The 12,080-nt window shown below is 45.0% G+C and overlaps 1 protein-coding gene across 11 annotated transcripts; it reads left to right on the top strand.

The window, feature by feature from the left end:
* The first annotated feature begins 1,125 nt into the window (after positions 1–1,125).
* Positions 1,126–8,662, top strand: LOC104153399 (uncharacterized). 11 transcript variants are annotated; one of them, XM_009689301.2, is made up of 7 exons: positions 1,126–1,970; positions 3,316–3,539; positions 5,160–5,219; positions 5,892–6,023; positions 7,262–7,408; positions 7,956–8,016; positions 8,203–8,662. In XM_009689301.2, the coding sequence occupies exons 2-7, from the start codon at positions 3,375–3,377 to the stop codon at positions 8,304–8,306; spliced, it is 669 nt and encodes a 222-aa protein (XP_009687596.2). In that variant the 5' UTR covers positions 1,126–1,970; positions 3,316–3,374; the 3' UTR covers positions 8,307–8,662. The 11 variants fall into 11 exon arrangements, 9 of the variants coding, with proteins under 9 accessions (XP_009687596.2, XP_009687597.2, XP_068798208.1 ...); XM_009689302.2 differs by having other exon boundaries at positions 1,126–2,035; XR_011140943.1 differs by lacking the exon at positions 1,126–1,970 and adding an exon at positions 2,042–2,587 and having other exon boundaries at positions 7,744–8,016.
* The last annotated feature ends 3,418 nt before the right edge of the window (positions 8,663–12,080 follow it).

Below are 12,080 nucleotides of genomic sequence, written 5' to 3'. Positions count from 1 at the left end.
ACTTGCCCCAGATCAAAGGTTTTGAACACTAAGGTCACTATCTGTTGAATGGACCCTCCTCTTGGCTCTCTTCTGTCTTCAGGCAATTGAAGCTCCTGCCCTCTTTCTCTACCAGTTTTCCTGTAAGTTATCTTTTTTTTTTTTTTTCCAAGAGAACTATATATACAAAAATTCTAAGCAATGAAATGTTCAAGCCATAAAATCATGAGTGTGGGAAGACCCTCTTCACAAGTTTTAACATATTTGTATGTAAACTGATGTTTGTATGAAATATTTTCATGGTAGAATGAATATTTACAAAAAAGTTCCAATAAGATCTAAACCAAATTTAAAAGGATGTCTTTTTGTAAGATGCACGTGTAACTGATTGCCAATAAGTAGGTCAATTTTTTTTAAATGGGGGATGCAACAAGTTATCTTTACAATGACAAAATGGTCATTTCTGCTATTTGAGAAAGAATATTTATGCAGCGTTACACAGAGCTGTCATAAATCATTGCAATAGCAAGGCCAGTCACATCTTCAGAACATACCTCTCAGCTTGTCCCTCTGTGGTATGGTACAAACCCACCCATCTCTACTTTCTGCTGATTTCCTCCTATAAAATTTTTCCTACTGTAACTGTACTGAATTTAACTATTGAGCTAAGATCCGGACTAAAATTGTGTATTACTTACAGTTTCTGCTGGGCCTTCTGCTATTTTAATACTCTTTAGCCCATAATTTTTGGGTGTCTACGTTCTGAAGAACTAAGTGCTAAAGAATAATCCTTGGGGTAAGCTTATACATGCATTAACAGTTAACCCCAGAGTATTTAACTTGTATACAGTACTTGATAGGTGTTTTATGACATTTGTACTAGAACTATGAGCCTTACTGAACATCTGTAGGTTTATTCATGACTTTTAAAAAATGGATAACTCTAAGAAAGATGTTTACATGAATGATGATTGCCCTTTCTTGATGTTATGAATGAGGTTTTTATAGTGTGTTTGGGTGTATGTGCAAGGAAGCAAGAAAAATGTTTCTGGAGAAAAATAGACTTGACAAACATTTGTAATAAGTGAATTTTAAAGATCGCTTTAATTGCGCTATGAAGGCAATGCAGATATTAAAATATTCAGTTGACCAGAACACTCTCTCTCCTCGTTTTTTATATAGCATGGTTTTGGACATCCTCTGTTTTCTCCCTCTTGTTCCGTTCATTTGCTTTGCAACCACATTTATTGTAAGGCACAGGGGCAGAATGTGGCCCACAGTTAACGCCCTTCTAGGTCACGCTATATGCATAGTGAACTAACAGCTGAGCCCTTCTGGCACTGCATCGTCTTTCTTCTGGCACCTCTGCCATTTTCATTGTTCTCTGTTCTCAATGCAAGTAACACAAGCTTTAGTTGTGCCGCGTACGGATGGACGTCCTGCTTCTGTATGCCCAAGTTTCTTTAACGGTAATATTTTAAAACGTGTATGTGCCTTCGTGTGTTTTTTCTCTTGCTGTTGCTAGCCCAGAGGCAGCAGAAAGGCACGCTTAGGCAGCGAGCAGCAGCAGAGCACTTTCCAGCAGGTAACCTGTCGCTGCGGACCCCCGTTGGCTCTTCGCGTCCTGTTGTGTGAGCAGGGAGGAAGGGGCAACGCTTCGGGGCCTTCCCCACCCTCTCCCAGGGCCTTTCCGGGTAATTTGGGGCCCCTGCGGGTGTCCGTGCGGGGTGGAGGCAAGCGTAGGCCGCTCCCTCGGGCGTGGAGGGACTTGTGCTCCCTTGTTGTGCCTGGCTGTGGCATTGCCTATTGAACTCCCACAGCCCAAAGCGGAAAAGAGTGAGTTCCTATTACGTATTTGCTTTATCGCCCAATCAAGCAGTGCAGAAGATGATACTCAGCTCGGGGACGCTGCGATGGGCTGGCTTCACGCAGCGTGGCCGTGCTCAAGTTCTAGATGGGTATTCCAATCCTTCGTGCACGCTGTGAAGGCGGTACGGACTTATTCAAAGAAATTTTAACTTTTCTAACAAGTCAAACCATAGGCAATACTGAAAGGGTAGGCAGGCTTTCGTGCTGCGCGCGTTAGGGGCTGGCTAGGGGGGCTGGGGTGGGTTGTGTGCGTTGGTTCCCTGCCGGAGCGGGCGGCCCGAGGAGGACTGGGTCGCAGCACTTCATCAGCAGGCTGCATAAACTGCTGATCACACAAGCTGATGAACAGCATACAGGCAGGCGCTGTCACCAACTGAAAGCTGACGTACGCGTGCGTAGTGCGAAGCAGCCTGCGAAACTGCAGCAAAAAGGGGTCTGTTTTCAGTACAAAAGCTGCACAGGAGATGGCAGTTACCAGCGGCGGGCAGCTTCCCGCCGGGGAAGGGGCGGCCGGTCCCTGCGGCCCGGGGAAGGCGCGGAGCCCAGCAGGTGCTTCCGCGGCTCTTCCCTGCCGTGCTGCGCGGCCCCGCGCTCCCCCGGCAGGCGCCAGCGCTCCCGCGCAGCCGGACGCCTTTCCCCGTTTTTTTCCGCTCACGGCGGAGGGCCGGGCGCGTCCCGCCCCGCCGCCCTCGGCCCCCGGCACCGCCTCCGCCGGGCCGGCCGCCGCGGAGCAGCGCCGGTGAGTGCGGGCCGGGCCGCGGGGGGGCGGCTTGCGCGGCGGGGAGCGGAGGGCGGCGCGGGGAAGGCGCCCTGGCGCGGGCCGGGCCGGGTGTCCGGGCGCTGCGCCGCTGGCGGAGCCGGGTCCGCGCAGGGCGGGGGAGCGCAGCTCCCAGCCCACGGGGGCTCCCCCAAGCGCAATAGCGAGGGGGGAAAAAGTTGAGCATTGGAAAAGGGGTTAAAGGTGCCGGTGCCGCCACCACAGCGGGCTGAGCCGTCCGCGTGCGCGCTGCAAGGGGCATCCTGTGGAGAAAGCTACGAGTAGCTTGCCTGGGTCACCGCAAGGTAATCGCATATTTCCTGGTGAGCCGCAGAGCTTATCTGCCAGAAGGAACGAAGTCTAAGTAAGCTGGAGCGCTCCTGCCTTGCTGAGAGCCCGCAAGAAGAAAGATTAGCCGTGGAGTCGGACGGGAGGATCACATGCCTGGATGCGGAAACGGCCGAAACAGTGCCGTAGGCCCCGGTTGGTAGTAGCGTGGAGATCGTTCGCCTTTGCTCACTGTCGCTGCTGCCGGTCAGAAACCCAGAAGAACTCCGTACTCGGTGTGGAACGGGTGGTACCGTGGCTCCCCGTGCTATTCGTGGCAAGGCATGCCAGGAATCTGTCAGATGATGCTTGCTGAAGTGCCGATGCTCTTGTACCTTTTCTCTTCTGCTTCGGAAGGGTCATCATTCTCCCTTTTTCTGCAGGATCACAGCACTTCTTTCCAGTCCCCGTGCGTGTGGATTCATGCATGAGTTAAAACAGAATGGATCGCTACCGCTACTTCATCTTTAACCAGAGGAACATGGTGGCGCTGGGGCTCTTCCAGATAGCCTTCAGTACGGTGTGTGTTGTCAGCGGGTTCATAGATGGCGTTTTCAGAGCAGAATCTCTGCTGAGCAAAACCAGAGCACCAATTTGGGCTGGAATGGTAAAGTTGCACAGTGTTTTCTACGTTCTGGGTTTCCTTTCCACCTCCACCATTAGTATTGAGATTGGGGGCCAGGGGGATCCTTGCTGGCTCTTCCCTGGCTTCCTGCTTTCAACCCAGCTGATAAAGAGTTCCTTGCTATGCTAAAGGCAGAAGAGTGGGTAACTGCTGCAAAAAGCCCCTTAACTCTGAGGGAGTTAGAGGAAAACAATTTCTACTGGCTCATATAGAAAAGGGGATGTCCTGGAAATTGATGGTTTGGGGTTTTCCCCTCCCCACCCCTGAGAAATATAGTCACCAAAGAAAGGTCAGTGAAGATTAGGAGGGAGCACTTCTAGACTGTCGAGACCAACACGGTATGTGCATCGTGTGGATTAACCTCGCAGTGATAATCCGTGTAACGGAGCACACGGCTAAGAAGGCTGTGTACTGCACCTGGGAACAGTGCTGTCCCCCCCGTTTGAATTGGGTGTCTATGCTTTATGATAGTCTCAGCAGCTCAAATTCATTGTTTTAATCTTAGATGTTTACAGGATAACTAAGTGGAGATATTAAGTGCTGTATCAAAGTCACTTGAAATCATTAATGCACAACTGTCTGTTTATTCAGCCTTAGTTGGACGGCTTGGCCAAAAGAACAGGGTCCCCCAGAAACCCAGCATGAAACTGTGCACGTGTGACAGTGGTAAAGGGGTGCTTAAAAAAAAAAAAGGAAAGAAATCTTTGCCCTATTAAAAGGGCTGCTGTTTATTCCAGTGCTTGAACTTCTAATAATTCAGATGCTCACATTTAACACTAGTTAAAATATTTGAGTAGCTTAAGGAACTACTAGTTACACTGGAGAGAGCTGTGAAGGAAAGCTTAACACCTGGGGAAGTAAAAAAACGGAGAGGTTATCATTAGCTTTTATCTCTAATGGCATAAGGAGAAGTAGCACAACGAAAGCTTACTTCCCCATACGAAACGCAGAGGGAAAGAGAAGACTGGGACTGACTGGCCAGTTTCACTCCCTCGGGGCCTTTATGACACGTTTGACTTCATCAAATAGTTTCTACTGAGTTTTGAATACGACCTACTGTTTTTTATTTTACTTGGAAGTGCCTTTTGCTGAGGTGCTCTGGGAAGGTGGGAGGTGGGGCCCCTCGTGTTTGCTACCCCGGTGGTGCTGCTCGCGCCCTGCCCATGCAGCATGGCTGCACTGGTGCGCTCTCTCTCTCTCTCTCTCACCCAGAGGCTGCCCAGCTCTTTTCAGTCTACTTTCTTCCACCTACAAGATGCTTAGTGACCGGTAAAGCAGTGCAGATTTTTAGTACTTTAGTCAGACTTCAGTTCTATTACATGGCCAGGGCCATAAAGCCAGCCTGAGGATTGCTGTCATAGGGTGCGGCTAATAGACAGGACAAATTTCACATAGTCCAGGATCCTGCTGCCAGTACTAGCCACCAAGAGGTGCTTCAGAGGAAAGTACAAGAAATCAGCACTTCTCTTCCTTCTTTCACTTTCTGATCTAACAGTTACACCGATAGGAGCCTTGAAAACGAGGGCCTGTCATCTGTTCCGTAGTTTATCTGCAGAAGCTGATGCTTGTCTCCCAGCTACTAATTGCTTTTCTGGTCTGCAGGTCATGGGCGTCCCAGGCGTTCTGGCTTTGTTTTCCTCTCAGAGGAAGAATCCAGTTCTTGTAAGGTTTGGGGGTTTGTGTGTGTGCGTATGGGGCATGGGCAAAATGTTTTTAGAGGCAATCAAGCACGCTTTCGGTAGGAAACAAATTAGTTGGTTCTTGCTGCAGGACTGAGAACTTACTTTGTTGAGTTATCCGCATAAAAACTGCTAAGTTCTTAGGCAAAATGAGAATGCAGCGTTACCTCACTTTTTCAACTGCAGAACATGAGCTCTGGCTCTAGAAACAACGACGACAACAAACTGTAAAAATGCTCACTTTTGAATACATTTTGTGTGTATTCCTTCCAGTTATTAAGACGCGCATACACTGAAATAAGACGTTAATTGACTATCGCATTCCCTAGAGAGTTCCCTCTAGCTGTGTAAACTCCAAAGGAATATATTGTTTATGAATCAGTGAACTGTAAGAACAAAACTTTTGCTCCAACTAGCACCTGTGGTTAAGATTTGACGCTAAATTGTAAGTGCTGTATCATGGAAACCGTTCTTGCACTGGTGTTTGGCTTCCATGTGACTGTCCTATAGGATAGTTTTTAGTGTTATGGGAGACCAAAGGCTAGTGCCTGCAACGCTTGTTAATATATTTTGTTCGTTTATACCTGCATTAATTTGTCGGAGGATAGTTCTAATCCTTTTCGCCTTCTCTTTTTCCTTTAATTTTTCTGTGTAGGTGAATGCAGTGATAGCTGCTTCCATAATCTCTTGTGTTACCATCCTCATTATAATTGTTTATAGCTCCCTAACTTTGAGCTACGGTGAAGAGGAGGAGTTAAGTCCTGTACCAGTCCATGCTGTCCATACAGTAAGTATCAGTCATGCTTATTATTGGTGAACGTGACTGTCTTAATCTGCAGACGTTACTGAGACATTACTTGGAATTAGAACAAGATCTACAGTATGCCTAAACTACCATTTAAAGTGGTGCCTGCAGCGGGGTACTTGTTAGAAATTTAATTTTGGGATGAGTCTGCGGTTAAGTAGCAAGCAATCTAAGTACCAACCCCCCCCCCCCAAAAAAAAAAAAAAAACTACATAGGTCTAAGTAGATTTTTATAGCTAGCTCTTGCCGTTCAGCGCTGCTGCAGTGTTGCTAGTATCAGTGTCCTACGAAATAACCTACAGCCAGCCTGGGTGTCCCTCTGAGCTGTGGCTGACACCTGAGAAGCAATTGTTTGAGGGCAATAGCATTTCTCTCGAGCTGGGAACCCAAGCTGCGGGCAGTGTCACAGACCTGCTTTCTCCTATGGCCTGGCCTACGTGCAATGACACACTTTTGTACAGCCTCCTACCACGCGTGAACTAGGTGTGCACCCAAGCACGCTAAAGTCTGCTGTTGCTGATTGCAAAAAATTGTTTTGTTCTAGAAAAAAGTCATGGTACTGGTCATGAAAACGGATAGTTGCCAGAGGTATCCCCGGCCTCGTTTCATGCAGCAGTAGCTAGGCTCTTGAATTCATTTCAGCATACATCTCGGGAGATAAACTGACTAAAGGCTGATTGAAAAAAGATATTATTTCAAGAGTATCCCACAGAGTAAACTGGAAAAGGAGTGAGTTGGCCCTGTTGTACCTGAAACCTGGTACAAGCTATGCCTTCCTGTGGGGATGACATGGCTCAAGGTAGATGATGCTATTCATTAGTTTATTGCAAGACAACTTCAAATATCAGGATGGTAAGGTTTTTCAGACTCAACGTGAGGAGGAACAGTCGTTCCATGGATTTATATTCGTTGTTAAATGAGTACAACTCGTTTACAGAGTTGTACAACCAGAGCGCAACTATTTTCCAAACCTGACACTGCAGCATGGCGTCTTAATTTTAATAAGAAACTTTATCTTTCTGCTTGCTTTTTTTCTTACTCGAGTTTCACCTTTCATTTACCCTTCAGAGAATAGAAAGAAAAGCCTTAAGTAAGACTGACTTTAAATCAATACCCTAACATGTAATTGCAACATTCTTGCAGTACTTAGAATATTTCAGATGGAGAGCTTCAGCCTATTTTTCAGGATGTGGCTTTAACATTTGCTTTTTTGCTTGCAGAAGTACGTACTTAATAAAGTTGTCAAGGGTGCCAACATAGTAATGTTAATTGCATCTGTCTGCAGTACATTTGTTGTGTTAGTTATTGCTTACTTGGGATGCCGAAGTCTTCCACACTGCTCGTGCTACGACAGCGTAACTGGAATGGTGAGTGAGGAGCTCAGGAGCGCTAAATTATTTGTATTGGATGTGGTTGGGAGGGGAAGAAGCTGAGGATAAGATACATGTTCTGCTATAAGTCTTACCTGACCTTACCCAGTCATCCAGGGCTAATTTGAAGAAGTGAAGGTGATGTTAGAAGGCATTTATAGTTTTTGTATTTTTCCTTTTACTTCCTCCCCTCTTATTCGCAGTGTTGCATAAGACCTAATGAAGGTTTAACTTCATTTTTGAAACCATTAGCGCTTAAGAGAGCGTGGTGCCATTTCCTATGAATTCCTGCTCCCCTACTTAAACACGTCTCTTTCCCCTCTCCCCCTTAGATCAATGACTGCACCAGAGTACAGCATTTCCAAAGACTTTTCTTGACTAAGATACCAAGTGTTTGAAAGTGCGCGATGTAAGGCTGCTTCAAACTTTCAAACTCAATTTGTTTTAAGGAGGGAAGTACACAGACTTGTTACGTGAGTTCAGATGCATCTTTTGGAACAAACCCACAGAAAGAGTTTTTTTGATGGCATTTTTTCATTCATAGGAATGGTTGCAACCTAGTGAGGACCAAATTCAGGCTGTGGAAATGGTTTGCGCTGTACCAAGTGAGTAACTCTTTCCATCCATGTGTTTAGATACTCACCAGGGACGAGGTAGGAACATCCCAGATAAGCTTTACCTCACAGGCCAAAATCCTGATAGCCAAAATACTCTGAGCCAAAAGGAGCTCAGGATTTGGTCCAAGAAGCTATCCTGGGTTTAATGATTTCTTCCTTTCCTTCCACATACAGGTCCTGGGAACAGCATTTTTAATTCCCCAGTTCAGTTTCCTGCTCAAGACTTGGACACAGAGGAAGACATATCCAAACCTCCACCATACATCAGAATGGCTTGAAAAAGCTATAGAACATTTTAAAGCTGCGTATCTAAAAGTGTGGCAAGATAGATGTAAGAAGTTCTTCGTCTTTAAAGCTGATTATGCACTTTTGCCTTTTAATAAAACTCACACCAAAAGAGAGCACTCATGATGCCCAGTGTTCAGCAAAGACCACAGTGCAAACGGAAAGATCTGCTAATATTTTTGTACTCTTCAGACCCTAAAGAGTTAAAATATCTCATTGCCTCTGGAAAGCATGAGCTTACTTTCTCCAGCTTTTGTATTTCTTTCATGTTTTACTCCAGTAGAATTCATCATGCAGTTTGTCTAGCAGTGCTAGTCTTATGCATTCAAATATTATTTTTTAAAAGAAACTGGTTGTGGAACATTCTCCTCCCCCTCAACTACTATCTTGATTTCTGCCCCTCCCTTGTTGAATTATCTATCACAAAGGATCCACTTCAGTATTCAGTGTCAGTGTACTTTCCCTGTTGCTCTCGGCAGGGATGGGGCAGGAAACATTTCTGATACGAAGCCTTGCCAATGCCATCCAAATACTTCTATCAAGATATGGCATCAGTGATGTATAAGTGTTTAGGTACGCTTAATTTTAGTGATGAAGTATAATGTTAGAATATGGTAACAACCTCATTTGCAGGAGTTCCCCTTACAGAGTAACTCAGATACTCTGAATTTAGTTCTGTTTGGAATTTGGAGTTTGGAAGTTCAACATTTTGATTTATTTTTAGGCCCATTCTGCTAAACCAGATTTAGTCAAAGGGCTTTGCACCCAGGGCCTCTGTGTGGACAAACTAGAGCTCTCATTCATCTTCCCCTGACTCCTGAAGTGCTTAAAAATCCCACGTGCGCTTGACGGTTCACTTTCAGGTAGGCTCAGAAGTGCCTACAGCCCTTGAACAGGAAGTGGTAGATTACTTATCCCACTACACAGACCAATACAGCACATGAATTTGAACAGGACTTGGGAAGTAAGTTTTCATCTTGGGAAAGATGTTACCTGCTATAACCGGTAGGATGAGTAATGTCTGCTCTTAGGCGTGTAACTCCAGGAATGATCTCAGATAAGAATTATCTTATTGCAGCATATAAGGTGCCTTTCCTATTCCCAAGAGGAATGGGAATTAAATTGTTTTTGCGATCCTTTTTTTCTAGACACCAAAACCTTTTTCATACCACTAGTAAAGAAAGACACCCAAACACCTACATCGAGGCTCTGCATTCCTCTATGCAGGCAAAGTGCCAGTCACTCCAAGTTGGTGTTTATCACATATGCACTTAAAATGCCCCTGGTTCCAACACAGCTTGCTACAGTTAAATCGTCAGAATTAGCTTTACTGTATTTAGTTAAAGTGAGTACATATCCTGGTATACGCGGGTTTGCAAATCCTGACCATCTAACAACTTACTTCATAGGCTTCCCTGGCCACTTGGAGTTGGTCAGGTGCAGAGATGCAAAGTTAGTTTCTATTAAATTGTTTATAAAACTCTAAGGAGTAAACAGTATATCATCTTTTGCTGTAATATTAAGCAAACAAACCCCCCCAAGCTGCACATTGAACAACTGCTACTAGACCCTTGCATGGTCCCCTCTGCACATAAGGTGCTTACCAAGTGTCCCAGTAACTGACTTTAACCCTTAACAGAACAGGATTATAAAGAAAGGCACTCAGCTGAGAGCCTAGTTTCTGCTCTGAATACCAGAGCAACATAAACTACATGGCGGAGATGCAAGGCACCGAACTACAGGAGCCCTGAGCTCCGGCCTCTCTCTGCAGCTTTTCCCCCACTGTGTAACATCCCTCTCCTTCCACAGGGGCAATATCACCTGTGCCTTAGCGGTCAGGAAAAGAGTCAGGTTTAGGGCTGTACTTCCCACTCCCTCCAACCAAAAGTGAGGCCCAGCACCAAGGTAGTCAAATTCTTTCTGGATTAGGCTCTAAGCACCTCTGTGCGTTTGCACCAGCTAAAACACGAGCCACGTAGTTACAGATGTTCGTTTGAAGACAGGCCAGCATTTTAAAACCACTTAACCTAACCTGGAGATAAAACCAAAGACAATCAAGTTAGGCTTTATAAAACCTATTCAGTATGTAGCCTTTTTTCTTACAGCCTGTTGGATTTTATAGCTATGAGTACCAAAAAACCCCGGTGACTCGGCGAAGAAACGCTCTCTTCAGAGAGGGCCGGAGACGGAGGAGCCGCCTCGAAAGTCTGCCAGCACCTCCCTGCGCCACGCGCGTTACGGGAGCTGCTCTGGGGGAGACAACATGACAGGAAAGAGTGGCTCAGCTTCCAGTTGCTCTAGCAGGCTTAAATAAAATTAAACTTTGTAAGAATAGAGCTGTTTGTTTACTTGCAATGCAACTGTCACAAAGAAAGCCAGGGATCTACAGAACTGGCAGATGAAAAGGATTTCCTCTGCTGTTCTCAATCTGTGTATGCCTGGCATTTTCCTACTTGCGTTTGTATGAGAGGGAGGAAAAATATTTAATTAAAAAAAAGTAAAAAACCTGCAGCTCGGTAAATGCTAATTATTGGTAATTAGCCAATTAGAATCCACTTTTAACTTAACTCTGACTAGATTTGATCGGCTTTTTACATTATTTGCCTTTAATGCAGTTATTCACAACGTTGTAAAGCAAAAAGTGATGCTGTGCCTTTTTCTCCCCCATAGTACCTGTCAGCAAGCATCAAAGCACTAAGCCTGACTGCTTTACTCTCCCCACCCTCAGACGCTTCTGGCATAACGCCAAGCAACCAGTGATTAAATGTTGTGGTTTTTTTTTTTTTTTTTTTTTTTTTTTGCTGATCAGGGTAAAGTGCTATTCTTAGAAATTAAAAGGCTCCTTGAGAGGTTACATAAAAAATAAGGAGGTTATTAAAAAAAAAAAAACAGTTTGGCTTTGATTCTCATTTATTCTGAAAGAGAATTTTTCCTTTGAAGGAACAACTTATTCAAAATAGTTTGCTGCTGAAACGCACTACTGCCAATCAGAAAAGTTATTCTGTAACTATTCATTATAGTATGAGATGATACATACCTAGCATAATTCAACAGTAGTCAAAATACCTTAACGAAGCAATTGGATTTTGTTACAAGCATGCAGAGAGTAAACTTCAACAGTAAAGTAAATTTGCTCTAACGCAGAAATACGTTCGTCAAATCAGAGGGATAACTCTCGAAACGCGGAGTTACGAACACGGTTATGAAATCAGCACCTGACCGGTACAACGGATACAAACAAAGCTGATGCAAGGCAAATTGTGCTGGGAGGGCTCTGCTGCACGAGCCGAGGCCACGGCTCGTTCCCCTTGGTAGGCTTGGAGACTATTATAAATGAGAGGCGCTTAGTTACCCGACAAGCCCAGCAGACCTCTGGCAGCATCAAACGTACTCCATTGACTGCGAAATACACTTAATGGTATATACTGAAGTAGCAGCATGTAAAAGAGAAGTATGGTCTATGCTATTTCTAAGTAAAAATGTATGTAATTTGTTCAACAGCAGCTATAAAACCCTTGATGATGTCTGTATTGCCTTTCCAATCTGCCTTTGCAGTCCTTCCAATGGTGCAATTGCAACATTGCTATCACAATACCAGCATGAAGGCACCTAGGATCACTTAAATAGTGGCAGTTTCAACAATTCTTTCTACCAAAGCAGAGTTTCCACCAAAAGAAACAGCAGCAGCATTGAAATTGGTGGAACCTGTACACCCATTTAATGTCACTCGCTCTAATCGGTTAGCATTGCAGAAAATATATTCATGA

This window comes from Struthio camelus, chromosome 4 (genome assembly GCF_040807025.1).
Source record: "Struthio camelus isolate bStrCam1 chromosome 4, bStrCam1.hap1, whole genome shotgun sequence".
NCBI classification, from domain to species: Eukaryota; Metazoa; Chordata; class Aves; order Struthioniformes; family Struthionidae; genus Struthio; species Struthio camelus.
The sequence above is the reverse complement of the archived record's forward strand: the minus strand, read 5'-3'. Positions and strand labels throughout refer to the sequence as shown.

Bases quoted from the DNA above. Each gene is read 5' to 3' on its own strand.
- LOC104153399 (XM_009689301.2), top strand. From the start codon at position 3,375: ATGGATCGCTACCGCTACTTCATCTTTAACCAGAGGAACATGGTGGCG. The intron at 6,024-7,261 runs GTAAGTATCAGT...TTTTGCTTGCAG, and splicing joins CAGTCCATGCTGTCCATACA to AAGTACGTACTTAATAAAGT. The intron at 8,017-8,202 runs GTGAGTAACTCT...TTCCACATACAG, and splicing joins AATGGTTTGCGCTGTACCAA to GTCCTGGGAACAGCATTTTT.